Source organism: Apteryx rowi, unplaced genomic scaffold (genome assembly GCF_003343035.1).
Source record: "Apteryx rowi isolate R43461 unplaced genomic scaffold, aptRow1 scaffold_50, whole genome shotgun sequence".
In the NCBI taxonomy this organism is placed as follows: domain Eukaryota; kingdom Metazoa; phylum Chordata; class Aves; order Apterygiformes; family Apterygidae; genus Apteryx; species Apteryx rowi.
The window spans coordinates 3110920-3136181 of record NW_020450761.1 but is presented as its reverse complement, the minus strand read 5'-3'; the positions used below and the strand labels follow the sequence as shown (position 1 = coordinate 3136181).

General features: G+C 40.2%; 3 protein-coding genes across 9 annotated transcripts in view; 1 reads left to right on the top strand and 2 right to left on the bottom strand.

The window, feature by feature from the left end:
- Positions 1 to 960: 960 nt before the first annotated feature.
- On the top strand, positions 961 to 12525 carry GMNN (geminin, DNA replication inhibitor). Of its 6 annotated transcripts, none has more exons than XM_026079747.1 (8): positions 1052 to 1135; positions 2381 to 2444; positions 4240 to 4338; positions 4728 to 4863; positions 5607 to 5689; positions 5765 to 5875; positions 8307 to 8586; positions 12459 to 12525. In XM_026079747.1, exons 2-7 carry the CDS (start codon positions 2388 to 2390, stop codon positions 8442 to 8444), a joined length of 624 nt encoding a protein of 207 aa, XP_025935532.1. In that variant the 5' UTR covers positions 1052 to 1135; positions 2381 to 2387; the 3' UTR covers positions 8445 to 8586; positions 12459 to 12525. The 6 variants fall into 6 exon arrangements, with proteins under 6 accessions (XP_025935534.1, XP_025935531.1, XP_025935532.1 ...); XM_026079750.1 differs by lacking the exon at positions 12459 to 12525 and adding an exon at positions 6674 to 6820 and having other exon boundaries at positions 8307 to 8392; XM_026079749.1 differs by lacking the exon at positions 12459 to 12525 and having other exon boundaries at positions 961 to 1055; positions 4243 to 4338; positions 8307 to 8799.
- Positions 11453 to 15896, bottom strand: ARMH2 (armadillo-like helical domain containing 2). Its single transcript, XM_026079769.1, has 2 exons — positions 15576 to 15896; positions 11453 to 11895 (listed from the first exon to the last, which is right to left on the bottom strand). Exons 1-2 carry the CDS (start codon positions 15775 to 15777, stop codon positions 11453 to 11455), a joined length of 645 nt encoding a protein of 214 aa, XP_025935554.1. The 5' UTR covers positions 15778 to 15896.
- Positions 15897 to 16905: 1009 nt separating this feature from the next.
- The window catches only part of RIPOR2 (RHO family interacting cell polarization regulator 2), a 76185-nt gene continuing 67828 nt past the window's right edge, over positions 16906 to 25262 (bottom strand). For both annotated transcript variants that reach the window (XM_026079744.1, XM_026079745.1), the window contains 4 exons: positions 24067 to 24269; positions 22520 to 22603; positions 20190 to 20280; positions 16906 to 18557 (listed from right to left, as the gene is read on the bottom strand). In XM_026079744.1, the coding sequence (XP_025935529.1) occupies positions 18457 to 18557; positions 20190 to 20280; positions 22520 to 22603; positions 24067 to 24269 (479 nt within the window). In that variant the 3' untranslated portion in view covers positions 16906 to 18456. The remainder of the gene's footprint in view (positions 18558 to 20189; positions 20281 to 22519; positions 22604 to 24066; positions 24270 to 25262) is intronic.

The window sequence follows — 25262 nt, the reverse complement described above, 5'->3', positions numbered from 1 at the left end:
CAACGGGAGACTGAGTGTGTTTATGCAAGAGAGATCTGCTTTATTTGCTTACATTTGTTTAAAGATTTCTTAATTCAGTATTTTTAATATTCTGCCTTTCTTTCTCTTGTCACATCATGTTGTTCCTCTAAAACATTCCTATAAGTGCTATATAATTGACTTCCAAACATAAGCCTGACAGAGTGGCATACTAAATTAATACCTCTTTCTATAATTGTCATCATTCCTAATAGGAACATAATATTTCCTGAAAAAAAATGTTGATAGCTACTCTAGGCTAGCAATCTTTTCTACTGTGAGACCTTGATTGCAAGGAGTGCATCCTTAACCCTGCAAAAATTTACTCACAAGTCAGCAGACAGTACTGTTAGCATAAATAAAAGGTAGAATGTAGTATTTCCAAGATCATACTYGTAACATGGCCTCCGACAAATTTAACGGCATAGCTGATGCGTATTTAATGGAGCTTTATAATTGATACCATATGTAAAATTATTGTAAAATAATCAGGTGTTTCTCTTGTTTGAATGTGGCTTGACCATATTGATTTTCTCCTCCGGTTTTGCAAATACTACTCAGATAGGACTGATGACAATAAAATGGATGATTTACTTTTGCTTTGGTACAACGTCACTGTAAAATACAACAAATAACGGAACTGGGAAAGCAGTCACGGAGACTTAGATCTCGTTTAGGTCTCCAGGAAGGTACTGAATTTGGAGCTGGTAGCCCTCCCGGTCACTACTTTAGCAGTAAAGGTAACAGTCAGACACGCCCGCCCGGCCGCCACCACGGCCCTCTCCGGCCGCGGGCACACGGGGCGCGGCTCCGCCGGCGGGGTGGGGCGGGGCGGCGGCAGCGGCCTGCTATTGGCTCGCAGAGCGCGGAGTCCCGCCTCCGCCGCTGCGGAACGGCCGCGGGAGGAGGGGGGGGTCACGTGCCGCGGTCGCCCCTCCCCGCGGGTGGCTGGGCCGCTTATAGCCACGCGCCGGGGGAGGAGGGGCGGCTCGGTTGCGGCGCGCGCGCGTTCGAATACTGCGAGGGAGCGGGCGGCGGTGAGCGGGCGGCGGTTGCCGCCGTTGGGCCCTGCGCGGGCCGGGAGGGGGCTGCGCTGGCTCGGGCCGCTGAGGAAGGGGTATGGCGGGGGGCGGCGGCGGCTGCAGGCTTTCATGGCCGGCGTTTGGGTTTTGGCGGGTTCCTGGCTTGCTTCCCCATTGGCCGCGCTGGGGAGCGGGGGGGGCGGGGTGGTGTCCCGCCACTTCGGCCGTGCCTGCGTGAGCTGCTCTGCCCGGCTGGTCTCGGCTCCTTCGCGTGACGGGGAGCGGGATGCCCTCGGCCCGGCCGGGGGCGGTGGGGCAGGTTGGCCGTTGCTGCCGCGGGCCCCTCGCGCCGGGCGGGCTGTCGATGACGTCAGGCGGGGCGCGGGGCTGAGCGGCACGAGGGGAGGGGGGAGCGCTGGCCGAGCAGGGGGGCTAGCGGCAGCCGGGGAAAAGCCGTAGCCTGGCTCGAAGCAGCGAGGCTCTGCCAGGGTGTCTCCTGAGGCGCTCGAGGGTTTTAGCCGTGCTGCTTAACTGCTGTTACGCTCACGGCGTTTAGTGTGGGCGCTGCCCGCCCACCCCGCTTGCCCCCCTGCGCACGGAGCTGCGTGCGGAAGGGTGTCATGTAACCTTGGTTCGGATGCTGAAGTGTGTCCCGCGGCCCTGGTGCCGGGGGCAGCTCCCCTGGGGGCTCGTAGTGTGCTCCTTGGGGTAGCGCTGCTCTCACCGTGTCCTGGGAGTGCTCTTAGGCACTGTTCTGTGTTGTCTTCAGCGCTACGTTTTGCTCACATCGGCAGAGCAAGTCTTTTGAGGGTTCTGGCACCGGTTCCTCTGGGGAGTAGATGAGGGGAATAGGAGGCTGGCATAGCCAATGCTGCACTGTGCTTTAGCCTCTTATCTCAAGTAAAGGATTACTGTTTATCTGCTCCCTTCCCTCTTCTTCCCCCCCCCCCCATCAAAATCCTTGTGGAAGGATTTAACAATACTCTACTTTGTGGTGGTCTCTGCTACATTTGTGATAAGATTTTTTTGGACTAATGTGGCCATCTGCACCTTTGTGTGGTTGGAGAGCAGCATTGGCACCAACAACATGGGATGTCACCTCAGGGTCTACATCTCTAGTTCAAATGTGTGCTTGTAATTTGCATCTAAAAGAAATTAAGAATGATTTGAAGGACTCTGAAGAGCATGTGTTACCAGAAGAAAGGAGAAAGTCATAACTGACCTTTTAATGCTGTCATAAAAGTTGACAGACAAACTTTAGCATTGTAAAAAAGTATTTAACAACTTTAGTTGCAGTCTAGTGTTACTAACTTCTTTTAATATCACTTCTTATTTTGTAGTGATCCTATGAATTCCAAAATGAAAAAGAAACTGAATGCAGAAAAGTCATCAGGATCTCTACAGGTATAAGCTTTCAAACTCTTGCAGCTAGAATATAGGAACAGATAAAGAACATAATAGACAAAATACATGAAAAGGCCCTGAAACACAGCATTTGCTCTTTTGAAGTGTGCACCCTAATCCTTGGGACATGGTTGCTCTGTCTGACGCAGACTTTATATCCACTGAAGGGAATACAAAGGAATCAATTGCACTGTGTTCCCACCTGGCCTATGTCCTGTTGGCTTGAGCAATCTTCTGGCATGCACTATGGCTTGGAAACACTGTCTCCTGCTTTTAGAGCATATGTGCTTATGACTACTCTTTTTCTATCACTCAGCAAGAAGTTTTCTCTTTAGCTTGACACTAAGGTAGCCTACTGTCTTTCTATGTGATTTAGGTGCTGCTCTTCCCTTAGACCGGTCACTGGATTAGTCTGGTTGCTCAGGACCTGCAAATTGGGTACTAGCCTATCTGTCTTCTATTGGGATGAAATCTAAATGTTGACTCTGTCTTGACTTGAGCATCCTTTAACTGAAATATTTGCGCAGACAGTTCTCTTTCTAAAGCCACCTCATGAAACTTAGTTGCCCTGGAACTGGTGGAAATGCTTGAAGTATTTTAGTTCAAGAGATGACTGGATTAGAAGCTACTAAAGTGTGTATGTAATTTAGTCTTTCTTCCTACAAGACCTTTTTTGTCAAATCTTCTGATGTTGGCCCTAATGGGGATGTACRAGTGCCGTGTAAAGAGGCTAGTATCTCTACCATGAGGGATAAAGAGTGCATCTGTAATAGTCTCTGATATTAATGAAAATCATAGTTTGATAAGTCTGACTTACACACATGGTCATTTTGTCCTGTACTGACTATCAAATATAAATTTCTTAGAGTGGCTTTTTGTACTTTAAAATACTGAAGTGCAGTGGGTTAACTGAAGTATTAGTTAATATTTCCGTGGCAGAATATACTTTAATCTTCAATAGCAGCAAGCAGTGTCTGACACCATCTGATTTTTGTTTTCACAGTAGCTGGTGTTTGTCCTTTAGTTCAATAGTAGGATAATTGCTGGCAGAGACTTTACCGTGGGAAAGGTGAACTCTTGTCATATGAAGTACAGTGTGAATCAGTAACTTTCTCACACTGCTGTGGCATTGTATTCTGGCTATTTTTGCTTGGTTGTCTGCCATTGTTTGCTATCCCATGGTGGCAGCGTAACCAACCCAATCGGAAAGCTTTAATGCAGGAAATAACTACTTATGAATGACAAGAAAGGTGATAAACACGCTGTTTATACAAAATGGTATCCTGTCTGGATCCAAGCAGGGAAGCTTTAGATCCATTTTGATGGACAACTGAAGCAACACAGCTAATTAAATGTACACCACTTCTGGTACTGCCTAAAGTGAGCTGCATGACTTTACTAAGTTTAAATACAATTGCAAACACTTCTGTCACTTCCCCTGCCTTCATCTGATGCTGTTGTGAAATATAACTTARCTGAAGTTTACATGTGTCCTTGCATTGTAGCTGGCCTTGAAATAAAGTCAGAATACTTCTAAAAACCCTTTAGCCTTCTTAAGGAAGCTTGAAGAGGTCTTAAAGATGGGTAGGGGTTGAGACTTCATATAAATAAGGTCCATCTGTGCTACAAATAACCAGATCCCTTTTTGCTTGGTCTGGTCAAGCCTTAAAATAGACTAACATTTTTCATCTTAAAGATGAGCCATGTGTTAATGTAATGAAAACATGACAAACTCTAAGTTTCAGTTCATGTAGAGAAGAGTGGCAACTATTTGATACCATATTCTTCCTTTTAGAAGTACTTCTCAGATACCTCATGCAGTACTGCCCCAAGAAGGACTCTCAAAATGATTCAGCCTTCAGCTGCAGGCTGCCTGGTTGGCAGACATAATGAGGTATGAATTAGAAGATAACCCCCAAATGTGTAATGATTTCTACTCATAGCAAACTGCTTTTGAACTTTTAACTGAAAACCATAATGTTTGACAAATCATATATAATACACTAACTCATGTGACATAACTTGAGCTTATTGTATTTGTGGTGTGCTTAATAATAACCAACATTAACTTCAGAATAAGTCAGGGAAATATTTGAGAACTTTCTGATATTAAATATATGGGTATCAAGGAAGCTGTCATGAACTAGAACTTATAGTGTGAAGAAACAGGGCTTAATACAGATTTAACTTTTAGTCATGGGTGAGCAGACTTACAAATATCTTTTGTGAAAAATACTAGCTAAAGTGTTGCTCTGAAGTCAAACCTGCCTGTATTTTATGCAGGGGAAATCTTCAATCAAAAAGAAACTCTGGAATAGCAAGTTAACTTCAAAGGCATGTAAAACTGAGGCTGATGTGGACAAAGAGCAAGAAAATGAAGAGACAGATGTCATTCAAGCAGTAGATCTCATGATCAAAAGTATGTGGTGGTTTTTGAAATATTTCCTTGCACTTAAAACACTATGCTTTTGTTGGAAGCATAACTTGAAGCGTGTTTTCCTCTGTCAGTTAGATAAGGATGTGGTGTTTTATGTAATGCCTAGCAAGAATTAACTATTCTTACACTCTATAGTATATATATTACTATACTAAATATAGTATAGTAAATACAGTTTTCAACTACTGGCTACCATAAGCTCATTCCATGCAGCAGTGTGAAGTCTTGTAGCTTGTTAGTTTGGCTTAGTTAGCTTTCCAGTGACTAATGATATGTTAAAATAGAAATCTGCTTTGGCTTACTGTGCTGGTACTGGAGTTCTTTAACTTCTCAGAACTAGTTTTGAAATGGAATCTCAAGTTTTGTGAGACACTACTTGAGCCAAGTGTGGACAATGACTTAGTAATAAGACTTGTTTTCAACAAAGCAGATGCTAATCTGACACTTGCAAATGTGACCATCCATCTTGCAATGCATGCTGCCATGCTTGATGCAACTTCTGCAACTTCTTGGAGATTGGGCCTGTATCACCATTAATACAGTGTGAGATATGGGTTTCCTGTAAACTCATATCTCCAGTTGTTTTCCTGGAGACAGCTGAAAACTCGCACTATACTGAGTGCTTATTCTTGCAGTGTATGGAATGCTTTTATCTAAGTTAGATACCTAAAGTCAATCCCCATAATTCAGTCTTAGCACAGACTCACTGTAGCTTCTCTCTTCAGGAAGTCCTTCATCTCAATATTGGAAAGAAGTGGCTGAAGAAAGGAGGAAGGCTCTGTATGAAGTGCTTCAAGAAAATGAAAAGGTAGCTAGTGAAAGATGAGTGATTTCCTTACTGTTTGCTATTGGCATTGTTTTAACCTTTGTTTTTTGAACTCAGTTGCACAAAGAAATTGAAAAGAAAGATGGTGAAATTGCCTGTCTAAAAGAAGAAAATGAAGAACTACTGTCACTAGCTGAACATGTGCGTTATATGACCAGCGTGATTGAGGTACTTGAAGGAATTTTCAGTTAATATTGTGGAATAGAAAAGTGAGAAGGAAGTTTTTAATCATAACTTCTGTTTTGTGTGCTGACATAACATTTCATTATAAGTTACTACGGATGTGCAGTTTTCTGTGGGGTTGGACTAATCAAGAGACTTAAAGGCTCTTGTATGGAATGAGTCTTTTCCAGATTAGAACCAAAAGAATAATAAGAAAGTACTTAAGAGGGATACATTCTGAAGGGAAGGTGTCAGATATTGTCTAAATGGAACAGGTGGTCTCAGTCATCACAAGCTGCAAAGTCCCCCTTGCTGAAACTTTGTATTTTAGAGATAGCAATATGGGAGAGAAGGGTTCATCTTCACTTTGCCAAGACTAGTTAACATCTATTGCTTAATAGGCTGTGTGAGGCTGCTGGCCGAAAGTGTTTGTACCTGCCATGCCCTTTGAGGAAGTAAGCTTGAAGCAGGGGGCACCTAAAACACTGGAGCTGTAAGAAGGGGGCAACTAACCTTTTGAAGCCAAGGTTTCATGGAGGGGAGCAGGTGGACTGTGTGCTTCTGTGGCCCAAGAAAGGGCTTAGACACAAAGTCTGTAAGGTTCATAAACTTGTAACTTTTGAAATGTCTTGTCATATTTAAATAACTGATAGCTTAGATGCTAATAAAACCTCCAAATTTCCCTATGAACTTTAAAGGAAGCCAAACCAAAGGACTAGTGGAAGTCATTGTTAAAGCATCTGGAGCCAAGGCTTAGTGGTGAAGAGACCTGCAATTTCAAGGAATATTTCTCTACATTTCTAGATACTTTCACAGACTTATGTCCAGGACCTGAAGCTAGCTGAATGAACTAGACTACTAATAACTCATAGGGTATTGGACATATGGAAAGAAGGCTAATTAGTAACTGGAGAAATCTGAAGACTTTAATTTTGAAGGATCTAATGTTAGGTATGTCAGACAACTATCCTAGATGAATTAAAAATGTAGTTCCAGTAAAAACTTAAACCTAGTCTAAAAGTTTGTTTAATGAAATTCTGTTCCATCCAAATGCAGCTTCACATAAATGAATAAAAATAGCAAGAAAGAAAATGGATACTTTACACAGTTCTTTACATAGTTTTATGTAAACATAAGCTACCACTGGCCAGGAGAGTATGTATTTGCCCACCTTAAGCAAAGATATTAAAGACTCTGTCTCCTTAGGTAAAAGCTAAGGTTGATACCTTTAGCTATTAAATGTTTTAGGAAACAATACCTGTTTATTTTGCACTTTAAATTGCAAACTTCAGATAAACTAACTACCTGAATAGCAAATCACTGTACACTGCTCTGTTCTCCCTCCGAGATATTCCTTGGGAACAGGTAGCCTTGTCACTGATTCTGTGAAAGCAGGAAAAGGTTGTCTGCAGCAGCTACTGAAGTTTTAATGAATGAGTGTTAGCCATGGAACCTGCAAATAAAGTGATCATCTATGGTGTTTTTGGAGAGTTTGAGGTTTTCGATGTGAAGCTGGGTGCCTGGCAGATTATTTTGACTCTAATTAGCTAGGGGAGCTGGAAATACAGCAGAAGTACTACCACAAGCAACATGGTTAAGTAAGGAATCTGATCAAATTAGTTTAATTAGTGCAATTGTTTGGCTCAGTCTTGAAAAACTTCTCTAACTTGCTACACTTCATTTAGTTTTATTAGTGTTCAGAGGACATTCAGTTTGGTTGTTAATAATAAACTTCAAGGCAGAAATTAAATGACTTATGGGCTTAAAGAGCCAAAGTAATTGGAAGCTGTTCAGGAGCTGCAGATGAGACATGCTAAGCTCATGAGGATTGTAAGCTGCTTGCCTGTGAGGCTTTAGTTCAAGAAGCGAGTGGGGATGGCCCCTGAAGTGAGATGTCTAACAAGCTGAAGCCTCAAAAGCAGGCTCTTGCAGTCCTGTCTTTATTCCTTAGATCAGATTAGGTGGAGAACTTAGCACTTCAGTTTGATCAAGTGCTAGAAATTGCCAGGTCAGTATCTTTTAGTTTAGTATTTAATCTAGACTTAATTTAGCTTCATTATTTCTGATTAAAATGGTTAACTGAATCTGGCCTTTTTCTAGAGAACTTAGTGCTGTAGTATATAGTAACATAGCAATATTTAACTTGTGAGACAGTTCCCCCTATTTTAGATTGTTTAAGACAAATCTGCTTTGCCGAACAACTTCCTAACACTTAAGGAAGACAGGTCAACAAGCCAGATGTAGCCTGCAAATTAGAGGTGGAAGTCTGAGATGAGAATGCAAGTGTCTAAATCATTATTCAGAGTCAATTTTTTTCTAGAATTGGCCGTCTCCAATGAAGCTAACAAATCACTTTGCTTAATCTAATATGCAGTCTTATTTCACTGGCTATTACCTACAAAGTATTAAGTTCATGCTATCTTCTGTATTTTTCCAGAGGCTAACTGGGCAAGCACCTGATGGTCTTGAGGCACTGAAGAGTCTGGCTCTAGAGGAATTTGAACAAGAAAATGAAGAACTTAACTTTGGGGATGTTGTAGACAGTCCCCCTGAAGAAGGGCCATCACAAGTATAGTGTGATTTGAGGAAGATTACTTCAGATTTTGTGTTAAATGAAGTGAAAGTTTGAAACTGGAGTGACAACCTTAAACAGGCTCATGCATGTGGCTCTTTTAATTGCAGGCTTCCTCTTGAAAGGATATACTAAAGTTTCTCAGGTATAGAAACTCTTGTGGAAGCATTAGATGTTTGTTTTAACTGGAATTATGTAGCAGTGAGTAACTGGATACTGCTTAGAAAACACATTACAGGCTGTGCTTAGTTGCTTGTATAAAATTCAAATACTGTGTATTTCACACTGTTGTGTAAATAGTACCTTATCAGTTGGTCTGACATGATGCATGAAAATTGATAAATAAATCTTTGCCTTACCAAAACACTCAGCCTCTTATTTGAGTGAGAAACAGCTATTTTTAGATTCATAAATTGTGACTACTGTATATTGAAGTCCTCAAATTATCTAGTGAGTGCCTGGGAAGTCTTGAGCTTCCAAGGTTCGTAGAGCTCTGGAGATCAGAATTGTTTAGGGCTGTTTCACTACCCATGGCTGTGTATCAGGACCTGTATTCCTCTTGTCTATATCCTGCTGTTCCTAAGTGAGCTGAAGAGTGCTGGATATGGGGGGGGTGAGGAAGAAGGATGCTGCTTGGCCAAGGGCATATGCTGATTTTGGCTCTAAGAGCAGCCCTTTGATTATGCCACTCTACAGTATTCAACAGTGAATTAACTTGGCTGATGTTTAAATAAAACACTGAAGACTTCAAATGAACGTGTGCAGGACCCTAGCTTGACAAAATGTTGTCCTTACTAATTAATAAATTTCAATACCAGTCCTTAGTCCCCTGATAGGCAAATACTACAGTTTCTTTTTTTTTAAAAAAAAGAATCTACTGTAAGTGTAGGGAGTCATTTAGAATAGATGCATGGGTTACAAAAGCTAAATGAATCAAAACCAGTCTGTTTTATTAAGTGTCAGGGGAGGTTATGTATTGTTATGCTTCTTTGACCCACTACCTTTGTAATATTTAGTTTGATGCTACAAGACTTTACCAGAGGAGGGGTTCTTATCTAAAGCAGTCTTAGTTGTGAAGGGAAATAAAACATTGTTGTATTTCTTCAGAGGGGAAGATTGCATTATCTTACTGCAAATGCAACAAAGTTAAACTGGTGAGCAAGCAGTGATGAAAACAGTCCACCTCTTTTCCTGTGCTTGGTAGAGGCAATAAGTTTCTCTGGTGTTTGGGGTTTTTCAAAGTACAGTTAAGGTAAAGTACATTATTTGTAATAAAAATATAATTAAAGGTGTGGGGGGGGGGAAGGACAAGAGTAGACCAGTAATGTCTGGAAAACAGGCCTAGCCAACTTTTAGAGGCAGGAAGAATATTTTGCTTGTCCTTTCCCCTATCCTGAAACACAAAAACTGTGCTGTTGGTGAGACTTCAAGAAGACTCAAGAATGGGTAATGAGAGTCAGGGTGATCTGAGGCTTATTTAGATTTAAGCTCTTCAGATTTTTCAGATAACTTCCTTTTTCTCTTTTTGGAGGAAGTGTTTTTTCAAGATCTACAACTAAAGGAGAGCTTACATAAGCAAAAAGTATTACTGTCCTCTCTAGAAACATATTTATTGTCTTATAAAGAAAAGGTGGGTTATCATTATTGTTGCCCTTAAAAGCAGCTGCACTGAAAATTAGATGGGAATAAAACAGCATATGCTTGAGAGCTATTCTAAAAGGGAACTCAATGCTTGTTTTCAAAGCAATGTGTTGGTATTTACCAAGAGATGAGGCAATTTATGCTTACTTCATTTTGCAAGCATTAAAGTAGTAGAGAGAGTAAATACAGGTGGGTTTTTTTTGGTCCAAAGTCAGTTTTCAGCAGTTATTCTGTAAGTAACAGTCTTCCCTAGACAGCTTTAAAAGAAGATGGTGGCTATTGCAACATCATGTGAAAAGCCAAATGTATTCAATGACTTTCAGGAGGCTGAGATAATCAGAAATATTCTAGTTTATGGGTCCCTATCAGGACTTCTATGAGCTAGATGCAGAAGGTCCTGGTCTTGCCGAAATGGACACTTCAGGGCAAGCGTGGACAACTGAGAAGCTATCAGATTGGTGCTGTGGGCTACAAGTGTCTAGAAGATTAGACCCAAACTGGTCAACGGTTTTGAGGAATGCAGTTCTGAACTTTATTACCTATGTTCAAGCATAGGTAATGCAAAAAAAGCAGAAGCAGCTATACTCTGCTTCTACAGTTATTTATCATTATCTTCATTTATGCATATGGGACATGCTATGTATTTTGTGTAAATCGGGTTTTCTCCATACGTTTCTCAAGCCTTCATTTTTCCCCAAATTTCACCAAAGCGCATACAGAAAGTTGAAACTCGGTGTCTGACAGATTCCTTAGCAGATTTCAATGTAAGTTAGGGTTATTAGGTGATGACTAGTTTCTAAGCACCTTTAGATTCCTTTCATATGTTATTTTCTCCATGTGGATTTCAGAAATTTAGTAGATGTTTCACCACTGATTTCAATGGGAATAATGTCAGAAGCATTATGGGAAGTGATACTCCCTCTAGCTTCCATTTCATGTTGAATCTGGTATCCACGAGATGATGTATCATCTGTTCCTGGGAATGTAGTAAGCAAACAACTGCACCTYCCAGTCTGTGCTCTAGGGAATGTTTGGGCATAATTCTTCCCATCACAGCACAGAAATGGTGGCCAAAGATGTTTCCTTTATTTTGCACTAGTACTGTTTTTTTTTTTGAAGGAAACTAGATGCTAGATAACTGTTCTGCAGGGTGACCCCAATTTTCCATTAAAGAGAAATGGATAATACTGTCAAGTGACTTTACTGCTTAGTTTTGAGATAGGAAAGAGGGATCTTTCATGCCAGAATAGTTATTTGGGGATGGTAAATAAATAAACAAATGAAATTTAACTTGTTTTAATATTCTTTTATGTTGTGTGTATTAGTTTAAAATATTCACAGATTATAACTGTTCTTTCGAGGTGGCTTTTTTAAACATTTGAGATATTTTGTAGTCTCTGAAACCCTAGAAGGGAAAAAAGCACTGCCGCATAATTATTTGGCCAGCCAGACCAATCCATATGAGACAGCAATTTCAGCTTCTTTTCCAGCTTTTCACCTCCTACTTTGTGAACTGCTGTAATACAGGGGACGGTGCTAGAACAAAGAACTGTCAGCAGACAGCAGATCCAAAATTGGATTGTAATGCATGCATTACCTGAAGCTGACTCTTGCTCTTCATCCAGATGGTCAAGAAGAATGTTTATTAGATTTAAATCTTTTGCCTGTCTTTGATTTTTGGGATTTATATAACAAATACAAGACAGTCCTTGGAGTACTTGGATCCTTACTTTTGTTGAAATGGTTTGTGTGCAAAATATATCATACAAGTCCTGTATGTATTCTGATGCACATATTGCAGCATTTGCCCCACCTGTAATAGACAACATTATTGTTATGTACAGAGGACTTTGGTTAGTAATACAATACACTTGCACAGGAAATCTCTGAACCAAGGCTACTGTGGAACACTTAACTTCATTCCCTTGTCATAAAGAATACAGTCTGCTGTATAAACTCTTCAAAAAATATACTACAGGATAAGGCCAGGTATGAGGACTGAATGGTAGCATGGGAATTGGACCCATATATGTGCTCTTTCTCTCTGTCATGGATGTATTGGACCTTGATCAAATAATGTAATCTCCCTGTGCCTCAGTCATTGTATCAGAAAAACATTAGTATATGAAAATAATCAGTTTTGTGACATTGCATTAATCACTGCATAAAAATGTTCTAAAAGGATGAAGTTTCATTTACTGTCCTCAAAATTCCTTTTCTTTTAAAATACATGCAGTAAGGTTACCCTATATAGGAAGTATAGGAACTTTGTATGCATGTGTGAAGGACTTGTCAAATGTGTAGTAATTATATATGGGTATGTTATTAGTTCTTTTAGAAACTTCTGACCTTCATTATTTTTGTTTAAATATATAGGGAAACTCTCATCTTCCACTGAAACACAACCATGGAACAGCTGACAATCAACATCACTTGGGACAAACAAAGAGATTACAGAGAATGTTCTGGCTGGCAGGATCAGATTATCAGCTCTGGAACCTGACTGCAGAATGGGATTTTCAAAAAGTCGTAAATGCTTTTGTGCACCAACTTGGCCAGCAGGCTGACTCCTTGTCTTTGCACAGGTTACAGCCACAACTTCTTGATTCACTTAAGTATCCTAAGGCTTCCCAGAAGCGGGATCTGCCTACCAGCACCAGGTCCTAGCACTTCTCCCATAAAATGTGCATATCCTAACTGAAGATGGGCTTTCAGGTAAGTCAGGCTAGATGTTTCTCATATTGGGAGTAAGAACATTTTCAGATGCCAGATGTTTCAAAAAGGAACAAACCTTAAAAACCCAAGTTTTGTGTGAGGAAGAACTTTTTAATTGGAAAATAGGTTTAGCAAAAATAACAGTTTTAGTGTAAACACCCATTGTATTCAAGACATAATGTGTGCAGGGTGTGAATTAGACTATAATAACTACTTGGCTGGGAAGCTGAAATCACTTGGTGTTTGGCATTGTATTGCTTACCTGGGGGCCTACACCATTGTCATGTGTTACAGCTTATTTTGCAGGCTTTGCACTAATAGCTAAGTTGCTCAGTAGCTTTTGCAAGGAAGTGCACTGCATATTCATTTACTTTTACTTAAGGGCCATCTGAGGTTGTTTTCTTTTCAGAACTGGATTTGAAATTTTGAGCAGAAGGTTGAAAACCTATCAAGCCTGTGTGTTACTTGTGCTCTGTTGTTCTTGAAACTGAATTGCACTGTTATCAACATTTTCTATGTGGAAAATATTTATTGAATATTGTTAATTTATTTTTCCATTCATGTAATAACACAAAATAGTTCTGAAAATGATAATGGTGTTCTGAGAAACTTTAATTTATTGCCGCTTTATAGATCTGCCTGTAGTGAGAAGTTATCAGCCACATTCAAGGTCAAACCCTTGGGTATAATGATATGTCTGTAGTACCCTCTGCTGGCACCTGAGACATTTGAAGAGGGCCACAGTGGACCTTATCATTAGAAAGTTCCATTGCACATCAGCAAAATTTATCCATCTCTAAGAGTTTTTGCTGCAAAAATAATAAGATAAGGTAGATTAAGAATCTTGCTCTTGAATCTAATAGTGTTCTCATCAATTTACTGTAATATTAATGATAACAAGCTGGACTTTTTATTTTGATGCCTAGAAACTGTGAATAAGGTGTAAGTAAAGATTATGGTTTTAAACAGAACTGATAAAGTCTAAAAAAGGAAAACACTTGAGGACCTGCATCAAAGATGAGATTTTCAGGAAGGCTTTAGGATCTGTGCTTCCAAGTGATTTAGTGTTTAAAATCTTACTTGCTTATTTACAGTAGTGTTAGCTGTAATATTCGCTACATTTATTATGCATATTGGGTACACAGAAACTGGACAACTGTTACTTTGCCAGTTCTCAGAGCATCTTAGTATTTCATTTCCTTATTAAAGCTCAAAACCTGGAATTAGGRGAATCTTATTTTTCACTGGATTATTTTTAGAGCAAATTTCTTACCTTAATGGTTGTAGTGGAAGACTAAAACGTAAACTCCATAGTTTTTAAACTAAATAAACCCATAAAAAGAACAAAGTCTTACTTTATTTTAAATGTTTTGGGCTTGAGTTTTTTTTTTTTCTTTAGGGCTAATAAACATCCTATATATCTGGGATTTCTAGCACATCAAATACAGCATCCCATATAGTATCAAACATATGGGATACTGACTTTTCCTTTAATTCCCATAGACTTATGTATAGGGTTTGAGGCTAAAATACAGGAAATTACACAGCTGCCTTCCCCTAAACATTTTCTTATGGCTTCCTCCAGTTACTTAAATGTATCACCCGGGTAGCAGTGAGAAAGCAGTGGCAGCTGGAGAAGACCCCACTCTTTAGGGCAGATGACCAGCTTCTTGGCAAGCCTAGAGTGGGTGAGGTCCATATGTAAGATGTACTGACAGGTAGTCTTCTTGACTCCTAATTTTGAATGCTTAAAGTCAGCAATAATGAGTATATAACACAGGCTGCAGCTTAGTGTAAAGCTGCATTAGAAGCTGCATTAGATCACTTTCCTTGGAGTAGGTGGAGTACAGGAAGTACCTTATTCATAGCAGTGTGAAACTCTGGGCAGGCTAATTTATCCTGCTGCTGTAGACTAGCGTAGAGGCAATATGGGCTTGTATCTACCAGGCAGAAACCACCATAGTGCCAGAAAACTGTGAAGGTTTTCTGGGATAGCTAGCCATGACCTTTAAATTTGCAAGAGTCAACCAGCTGCAGCCCTAAGTAAGAGGTTTTATAATTAGTGTCTGCTGGGTGTTTCTTTGCTAGTTGGTGTCTGTTTTGTTAAATTCATCTCTACAGGTTTGGTTTTTTTCTACTCCAAAAAGAAGAGCTCTTACATTAACATTTCCTACATTAACAATGTAGGAAAAAGCAGTATTGCCAGCCTTGAGAGCATAAGAACAGGTAAGTTATGAGACAAGTATAATGGTCTGTTTCTTTTTATTTGCCTTCTGGTTTTAGAAGCTTTAGGGTTCGCTTTTTCAAGAGTTTACTTTTTAACCCTGAGGGCAGAAGCTTCTGGGACTTCTGTTTGGTTTTGTTCTTAAATTAAGAGTGTGAGGTTTTTTTTTTCTTTTCTTTTCATATGTTGTCATGAATCATGTCAGAACATAATTCTTTCCATTTTGTTTACCCTTTTTTAAACAGTACTCAAAGAGGGAATTTAGCCTTTATACATCTATAAACCAGGTTTGAGCTTGTCAGTCTCAGATACCACAGTAGGAACTTAACTATGAGACTAACCATTCCAACTGATCTTTCTGTGAATTTTCTCACTGACTTTATTAAGAGCAGGATTTGCTCCTACCTGTTTTGTATGAGCTATATAAGCAGCTGTTAATGGTTATAATGAAGTAGTAGATTGGCTTTGCTTAATACACTTCTCGAAGGGTGGATTCAAACTACAACTAGACAGAAGTAGATATAGTGTATCATCAAACCCATTTGACATAGTACCTGTATATGCCAGCAGTCCCATGCTCACTGCAGCTTTGGCTCTTTGCTCTATTGGTAGTTCTGTGTTCCTCAGGTCTATGCCGTAATCTTGAATTTTTTTATGATGAAAAGCACCTTCATCTGTCTGGTAAGGCTCTTTCTTCACAGAAGGGAAAAAATAATCGATAAAAGTTTGGTAATAGTTTTGGATCCTCTTCAGCATATTTTCTGTTGCTCCTTGTGGAGCCTTTGAAGTGACTTGAATGATATACAAAGTTGTTTTGCTCTGAACTTAAACTAGAAGTAGCTAGAAATTGAGGGTGCTAGTGCTTGTTTGAAAGTAAACTCATCCAGTTTGTAGCTAAGCAACAGTTCAGAATGCATTACATAGAATCTGGTGACTTCAGAGCTTGTAAGTCATGTTCCACACTGTAATACACAAACTATAAGCAAGTTTTTGATAGGTATGTTATGCATTACATGTCATGTATTATGTTATGTAAGAGCTTTCAGTAGTTATGGGAATATAAGAATATTCTGATTTTCTTTTTAAAAAAAGTACGCTTCTTGCTCAGGTTCTAGGATAGGAACAAGGGCCTGTAGACTCACTGTGGAACAAATGGAGAAGGAACACTGAAATGAGACAGTCCCCCCACCCCTTGCTTCTAAAATAATATTTTAGTTTAAAACTTGTTTTTGTAAAATGTGTTTTCGTTCACTTCACATCACATAATTTTTCACTATGTTTTCATCCTCTCTCCACTTTTCCTTCCTGTCTGGTTTACATTTTTATTTTAGTTACTAAAATAGTTTGCCACTTACCTTCCCCCGGCCAGCAGAAAGATAGGTGTCACCAAACCCATTTCCTATGAAAATGCAATGGCTGTGCATGTTAAAACACAAGCTAGCATTGCACCATTTCTCCTAGTGCACAAGAAGTTGGAGTTCTCTGTCTGCCCTCAAACAGAACTCTCTGCTATGTATACTGTTCACTTGCTGTAATTTGTATGTTTTGGTAAGATTTAGAACAAGATTGCTTTAATATCTTCATGAGCTGACATGCTACAAAACAGGAATTATGTATTTCTACTCTATAAGACATTTAGCAGATGACTTCATGTAATTTAGGTAAACTTTCCAAGATTGTGACCAGACTTGAAAAGACAAATATTGCCCACAAACTTTTTGCCTTAATATGATTAAACAACGGTTTGCCCCAAATCCAGTCTCAAGTAGGTTGCTCTAACTGAGCTACCTGGGAGCTGATTTCCATTGTGTTTGGAGGTTGTATGAGCCTCACTTTAGGGAAGCTGCTGATATAACAAGTGACTATACATATGGACTGATGTGCTTAGTAATTAAAAAATAATCTTTATTATAACTTAAATGTGATAGGAAATATGGTGAGTACAAATACCACAAAACTAAAGGCAAAAAAAATTAAAAATAAAAAATAGCAGAAGTCAGTACAAAAGAACACCTTGGAGAATTCAGCTCATGGGATAGATGTGTTATAAAAACCATAACATGGTTACTTCACCTTCTGTAAAAAGAATCTAAACCCCTCAGCAAACCAGTAACTATTTTGAACTGTACAAAATGTACTTTTTTAATTAAAGGAAGAATATATATTTTTATAAATATACAGATATGTACACTGTAACATTCACAGTAAAAAAAATGAAACAAAACAAAAATCTTTCCTGCCAAATGTGTTTGGCGCACAAGGCTTCCTTTTGATGTGAATTGTTTGCAATCTTTTTTATATAATCTATGCAAATCTGAATACTTTAATTGACATCTAAATAGCATTTCATGCATAATGAACACAGTACAGGAACACTCTTCTGTTAAATTCTATTCATTTCTTTCTCTGTTAACTTAAGGCTCATAATCAACAGCTTGAAGCACTGTCTTTCATTTTTGCAGTGAGGGGAGAGAATGCATTCACTTCATGCTCTGTTTATTACTGCCTCAAAGGTCCACTTTAGTTTGTTCTAGTTCTTTATATTGAAATCACTCTATAGAAGCTATCATCCACTAATTAGAGTGTATGAAATCCAATCCCGCTTGCAACCTGCAGAACAAAATGGCTTTGGGGACTTGTGCAATTAGTTGTACTCACTTTTTCTTGCTGAAGGGGGAAAAAAAGCACTTTACCTTTTCATTTAGTTTTTCCAAACCTACGTGATTGTTTGATACCCCTGGCAAATCCCTGGATTAATGATGGCTTATTGTTGAAGGGCAAGAGAAAGGAAATAAAAGACCAGCAGAAGCATTTAGAATGAGTCACTGAAGTGACACCTCCCAGCGTTTACATCATGCTGTTTCTGGAGGCAAAACTTGAAGAAACTTGTTCTATATTTCATTATTGAGACAAAACTGAGAAAGCAAAGTGGTGTTCTGTGCTGCTGGAGTGTTGCTGGGGACACTGCAAGGCAGCAGACACTTAGCTCATGGTTGAAGAGAAAGCTTCTTTGTAGTTCTGCTCAGGTGGCCTCCTACTTGTTCTTTTTAGATACAGCATCACATATTTCAAGCTTTCACAACAACTTAAAAGAAGCAAATATAATATTCTGTAAAATATATGAAGATGCCAGATTTTAAAAACTCAGAGAAGTTTGCTGAGGCTGAATAACTGCAAATACGTTATTTATTACGGATCAGTCAAGAAAGTATTGTTCCTCAACATCCAACTGTTCCATCATAAGCTGCATAGAGGAGCCAATAGGAACTCTATAGCTGGATCTTACATTTTGCTTTTCCTTAAAAGATCTGTAAATTGCTACATTTCAGGACATTCTCATAGAATTCTTCCAAGTCTGCTTTCTACTTTCCCATACTTAATTACGGCTCTGTCCTAGTTTAATCACTGTTAAATTTTAGGCAGGTTCTTTTCCATCTAAAAAGCTGTGGCAGCTTCCATTCCACGACGACTTCCAACTTTAACAAATTCCCGAGGGAATTTGTCCAGCTGTTCGTATGCCAGTCTCCCGTCTTCACCTGAACACAAAATATTAAAGCATAATAAAATATTATGTCAGTGCCATACAAAATTTAAAATTCTGGATTCTCTGCTGTTAGAAAGCACTGGTCTGCTGGTAACTTCTCTCCATTCTTAGAATTTCTTATATTGTTAAAGGCAACTTCAGAAATTACTTTGAAAAATTAAGTGTGCTCTGAATGTTCACATTATTTCTTTTTTTTTATCATTGTAGTTCTGGTTTTATTTAGACCAAAACAGATGCAGATGTGGTTYGTATGATTATATGACAGTATTTGTATGCTTGTCTTACTGAATAATCTATGTCTCTCAAGATCTCAGCTGCAGCTGTAATATAGTTGAGGCAGATGATGTTTATCCCCTTCTAAACTGGACAATATAAAGTTTACCCACTTCTCACTTCCTGGCTTGGCACTTTTAAAGAGTAAGTCTAACCATGTCTTTACTTACTTATACGCCACAAAAAAAAGGAAATACTATGTTTGCTGAATTTAACTGTGTCTGTCAAGCCCTTGTTTCTTAGGTACTGTCATCTGTATGCACCTAAGTATAACACTAAGTCTAGTGTGTAGAACTGACCATTAGGAATCAAAAAAGGTCTCTATATGTCATACAGAAGAATGGCAGAAATTCATGCATAGCCTGCAGAGTCGGGGGAGGGCCAGCAAAACACAATTTTAATTTATATTGTAGCTGTGCCACTGAAGTATTGGAGCCCTGAAACTGTGCAGCCATGCTTCCAGTCACACGCTGATATGCAGTCAGATTACAGGCTGATGAACAGGTTATCTGTTGTCCCAAGGACAAATGAAGGTCTATGCAAGATGTCTGAGTTGCTGCGTGAAGGAGGACTTGCAGATTAGAATCTGTCCAAATAAGCATATAAATACAATTTAGCACAAATGGAACACATGGCAGTGCTAATGGCATTTGAGAGTGTGGTTTCTGTTTGAATAAACTGTTTAGCCAATTAAGAAATGGAGGCTATGCGCATGACAGAAAATGATCACCAAGAGGAGAATGTGTGATACACAGTGCGAGGTGCACCAGGTCTCAGGTGGAGATTACACTCCCCATGAGATGCAAGACGCAACGGCTGCTATTCCAGGTCAGTGCAATATCACTGGGTTGGCTTGAGTCCCTGTTGAACGTGGGCCTGACAAAGGCATCAAATTCTAAATCACAGCAGCCGTGTAATTTGCAGGATGAATGTGAAAGGAGGTTGTGATATACCTCAGAGAGACATCAATCAGGGCACACCTGAGCATGTAAGATAGGAAGCTCTCTCTTTCCTTGTCCAACTTGTTTAAAAGAAAAAGTATGGCGCAAAACATTTATACTTGTTTTTCAGCTTCATTATGAAATATTTCTGTTTGTCACCTTCTCCTTTGCTATTTTTTCTCTTTTTTCCTTCCCTCTCCAAATTCATACAATTTAATTTCTCTTTTTTGGTCCATTTTCATGGTTTTCAAAACCAATGATTTCTAAGAATATATATTTTTAATCTGTTTGAGCCTCTAGGTAAAGTTTTATTTCAATTTAGAGCCTTGCATTTGTATGTCTTAGGTGTCTTAAATAGCTGCTCTGTTTAAAAAAAAATWAAAAAAATTGCTATAAAACATGCAACTCACCAAGTGAGAGCAGGGTTTCAGATGCCACTTTTCTGATCTCTTCATTGTCAGACTGGCAGAGCGTGACTAGCATTTTAATACTCTCAGTAGCCTGGAAAGTGCAAAACCAACCATATTAACATTGCATATTACAATGTGGGTTTTATTCCACAACCTTGTGTGACTATATTGATCATTGTTTACACTTCCTTTCCGAATGTCTACGTGTGCACAAATACTGCCTTGTATCTCTGGGCCTGGCTTGAAAGGGTTCACGAGGATGCTGGTATAGCCAGAATTGCATGATAACATCCACCCCTTCTTCACACAGGAAAAGAAGGTCTCTTGCCCCATTAGCCTCAGCCAGAGCAGTGACTAGAGGAAGCTGCTGGAGCACAAAGGTGGGAGCGCTCACATTTCTGCAACACCAGTGCAGGAAGCCCTGTGTTTAAAACCTCACACCTAGGGGAGGTCCTGGGTGAGGCCTTGGTGGCGATGCAGGTAATGTGACTTTCAGGGGTTTCTTTGCAGGTAGGCGCCCTTGGAGAAGGATACTTTCTCCTGCCAGTGTGGACTCCAGATTTTGTAACCTATGTGCTATATGCATAAATATGGCTGACTAGCTACATCTGCCACTTTTGCAAGGGGCTGTGGGACAAGGCCATAAATGTGCCAATATACGGGTACAGCAGGAAGAAGAATGGGACACAGGTGACAAGGGAGTGAGTTTCATCCTCAGCATGTCAGACTTGATAGGTCAGAAAAGGCTGTTCCTGCAGGCATAACTGTGTCTGTATCAGCATTTTTGCTAGCCAGCCAAGTCACTCGAAGTTATTACTGCAGGCTCCTCACTGATATCTGTGCTGACCAACACTTCTACAATTTTCCTTGCCTCTGCTATTTTGGGAAGAAAGCAAGGAATAATTCTGCTTTGCTCTGCTGCAAAATGTTAGGCCTACAGAGACAGCAGCTGTCATAGTGTCTCTAGGTAGGTCATGCAATACCACAATAATAGAGTGAGTGAAAGGAAGGGCAGATATGACCTCTGGCCATGACACAAGGAAGAGGCTCTGAGCTACAGAGTCAATATTTGTATACATCTTGTTGATGCTGGGAGCATAGGTGCGTTCTGCAATGTTCCTAGTCAGGACTCATCTACCACAGCTGTTAAATCTCATCTCTCCATCTTGAACCCAGTCACTTGGGCTTGACTAAGGGCAAGTCTGTGCAAGTAGTGACTACAGTTCATATATTGAGATGAACAATGGAGCTTGCTGTGGTCTGCAAAACCTGCGAGTCACAGAGCGGGACCTTGAGTGGCTGATCTCTATTAGCTCCATGCTGTGGGTGAGACTACTACTGGGTTAGCTCATTTGCAGGGTTGGCTATCGCCTTTCAGTTGCAACATTCACATCCCTGAAATAATACCTTTCAGACAGGCATCAGCTTTTTATTTAAAGATCTCAAAAGATGGAGAACCTTTCCCTCATTAGTTGTTTCTTGTTTTTTTTGTTTTTTTTCCTAACAGTTGCCATTCTCACTGTTCAAGAGGCACTGAAGATGCACTGCACAGGTTCAATCTGTTTGGTCCCAGTTGCCACCACTGATTCTTATTCTGCCTTTTCCCAAGAGACCAAAAACCACTACTGCACCTTGTATACAGCAGAGGTGTAATGCCCCTTTATCACTGCCTATAAGAGATCCCTGGTAGCATCTTGTTCTAGGGAAAACAGTCTTTCATATCTAAGTGATATTGGACTAGGTACTGAAGAGTATCAGTTTTGGATGCAGTTACGTTCTAGAGCTGTCTTCTCTGGGGGCAGTTTTGAGGGAGAACTAATCAGTCTGCAGTGTGTCTGTTCCATTGAATACATTTTTTGGCCTAATGTCCAGTACCAGATAGGCTTAGACAGCTGCTGCCTCCCATGGCTCTATATAGCCAGTGTAAGGGCAACTTTTTTCCTTTCTGTCACAGGAAGAAGTGCAGAATTGGCACCAAAAGCTAGCTGAAGACCCAGTATTCAGGTGTACCAGTTATTTGCCAGTGTAGTTTGTGCTTCCTGCTTACACTCTTTGYGTGATAACACAAAATGAGCTGTGACTTCTCTCTCCCTTTCTCTTTTCTACAGTTGCAAGCCATGTGCATTATAGCTAATTTTATTTTGGGAGAGGATGATATTTTTCTTCTTGGTCAGAACTCAGAATTTTTTCTCTGTTACACAGAAGTCAGTCTCCTAAAATCAGTATAATAGGGAGCAAAAGATGAAATGCAAAAGATAAAGTTTATCATTGGCATATGCCCTTTCTTTAAAGTAAAGCCAAGTGCCACAATTGAATTCCTTGCCTCTTACCTTGAGGTATCTTAGAGCCAGGCAAGCTGCTTTCTGCAGCTGGAGGTTGGGCTGGGTAAGTGCTTCACAGTAATAAATCAAGGCCTGAAAACAGATAAAGAAGGCTATAACAATGAAAATGTCTGCACCTGTGTGGAGCGGAAAGGTGGAGTGCAGAGGTGCTGCTGCCCAACTGAGAGGGGCAGCCCTTCCTTGCTAGGGGACTGTGTGGTCACAAGTGCAGAGATGAGGTCAGTCCTCAGCACAGATCCAGCCCAGGCCACTAATTATAGTTCTGTGAAGGTGTGTGGTCTGAGGCCAATTTTTGGTGAGCAAATGTTCACATTAAAGTGAGCAGCAAAATCTGGCATTCCTGAGGGCCTTTCTGCATAAATTACCAGGTAGCAAATAGGCTTTGGAGTCTAAATAGCTCAAGAGCTGACTCTTGAGATGGTCTCTCTAATATAGGGATAGTAATGAACAGGCTGGAATGGGCTCCAGAGGGACTGAGAATGACTATTACAAGCTTAGCATGAGCTGCTAGACCAGTTTACTGCTTGATTCTAGAAATCAGTAGCTATTGCTAAGCAAACAAAACCAGCATGAGTGGCAAATCTTAGTGGCAGACGGCTGCATAATGAACTCCATAATGTCTTAAGGCACCTTGTGGTTTTTCCTTCAGGCAGGGAACCAGGTATTGGCTGAGTGCATGTTCCAGGAGAAGGTTATATTTTCCCTGAAATGCTGTCTCCCTGAAGCTGGGAGGGTGAGAGGATGGTGTGAGATACCAAGAGGCTGCAAAAATGGAAAATGAAGTGGGTGGACAAAGAAAGAGGAGGCTTAATTGGCGGAGAAGTGCAGCAAAGAATGAGCTCCCTCTTTTTCTTCCCATTCTGCCACTCTTGCTCCTCCAGCTTCCTGTTGTCTCACTCTATCCTGACCGGGAACAAAAAGGATGCAAGAACAGGAGGATAGTAGGGAAAGGTCTGCCATGAAAGGGATAGAAGTCAACCCATAATTTCTTCCTCTTCTTCTTCTCTTTAATTTCTGTGTTTAATCTGGCCCTGCTTATTATCTTCTGTATGTGTGATAGACTCAGATCTTGGACCAGAATTCTTTGGCCTCGCAAAAGCCATCAAAGCTGATCCTTGTTCACTCAAGGCAGTTCATCCCCTCCCGAAATGGTGGGAGATCCCATAGATGTCTGCCTTCTTTGGAATAAAATCTCAGACCTATGTCTTTGCACAGTGATGATGTTGGGGAGTGTTGCATTGAAGCCAAGTCTGAGACAGTCCATCAGAAATGCTAAAATGTGCAAGGCAGCTGGAGAGTACAGGACTTGCTAACTATTTGCACAGGTTTTGATTAGTACCTGTTTAGTATAATGGCAGGTAGAAACAGACCTACATATTTGCAGAAAAAGTAGACAGGAAAACCCTCTGTATCAGTTTAAATCAAATCTGGAGAAATTATTTTATACATGTAGACATTTGAAACCTACAGGCAGAAATTTATGATGTCATGATTATACAGGTCCCTTAGGTGATAGGTGAGTTTCTGCCACTTACCTTCTCCCTGAAGAGCCTGTTTTCTGTTGTAGCTGTCAAAAGTGATGCCACAGTCTCACTGACTTCGTTTTTATTTTCGGTTAGAAGTAAAGCCAGAGCTCTCAATACTTCTTGTTGTGGTGGAAGGTTATTAGAGTTTATTTTGGCCATGTTCTGCTGCAGTTTCCCATCTTTCACTGACTGCAGCATCTGAACCACAGAGGCTAGAAATGGCAAAAGGAAGAAAGGTCCTTGTTACTTGTTTTATCCTCTCAGTACTTCAGATTGCTCCTTTCCCTACTAGCAATCCTCAATTTTTACTACCCCCAGGAAGGACAGATGAAAAAGCCTCAATTGTCAGCATTGCGATGTGTGTGCTTTTAAGGTGGGCTGGGCTTCTCAGACCTCCTTCCTAAGGAGAAGGAGACGAGTAGATAGATGAGCTAGATGGGACACTAAGGCTCACCCAGAGATATGCTATGTGCCTACTCATCAAATCTTCAGTTCTGCTGGAAAATGCAAATTCTCCCCCTAGCAAGTGAAACCCAGTATTCTAGTCAGTACAATGACTTTCAGAGCATATTTGTGACACTTTTTTCTAAGCAGGTTGATGTCCCCCACCAGAGCCAGGGCTYATGTATTTCAGAAGTGAATTGAAATGCCTTTTCCCCTCTAGGCTTTTTAGCAAAAGCTCTCCAGTATGTCCAAATAAAAGTGGAAACTAGGCAAGGTTCCTCAAACTTTTTCAAATGGAAAAGAAGAAAAATTTGCTTCCCAGGAACTGAAGTTTAGCATGCTTTGTGGAGTGTCTGCTTCCCTCTTTAGATCTCAGTGCCAGAGCCTGCTAAACACTATGGTGCTGAGATCCCTTGGCTCCTGAGAAGAGCTCAACACTTCAGATGATCTGTCCATAAAGGATGATGAAAGATTGGAACTCCATCAAAGCCATGAGCACAGCAAACTTCCCAGACCTGGGGCCCATCCCAGTAGCATCAGCCATTTCCTAAAAAGCAACTCTTTCAACATAATTGTTTCCCATTCTAATATGGAAATAGAAATTACTGAGGATGTGAGTGCATCAACTCTTTCTTTGATATGTACAGCTGTTTAGGTGCAGCCATACATAGCGTCCAAGGCAATTGCTTGCCTTCTTTCCCACTTCTTTTAAAAAAATCAAGCTAAGGGCCAAACTGTTTTGTGCTGACCTCAGAAGGACA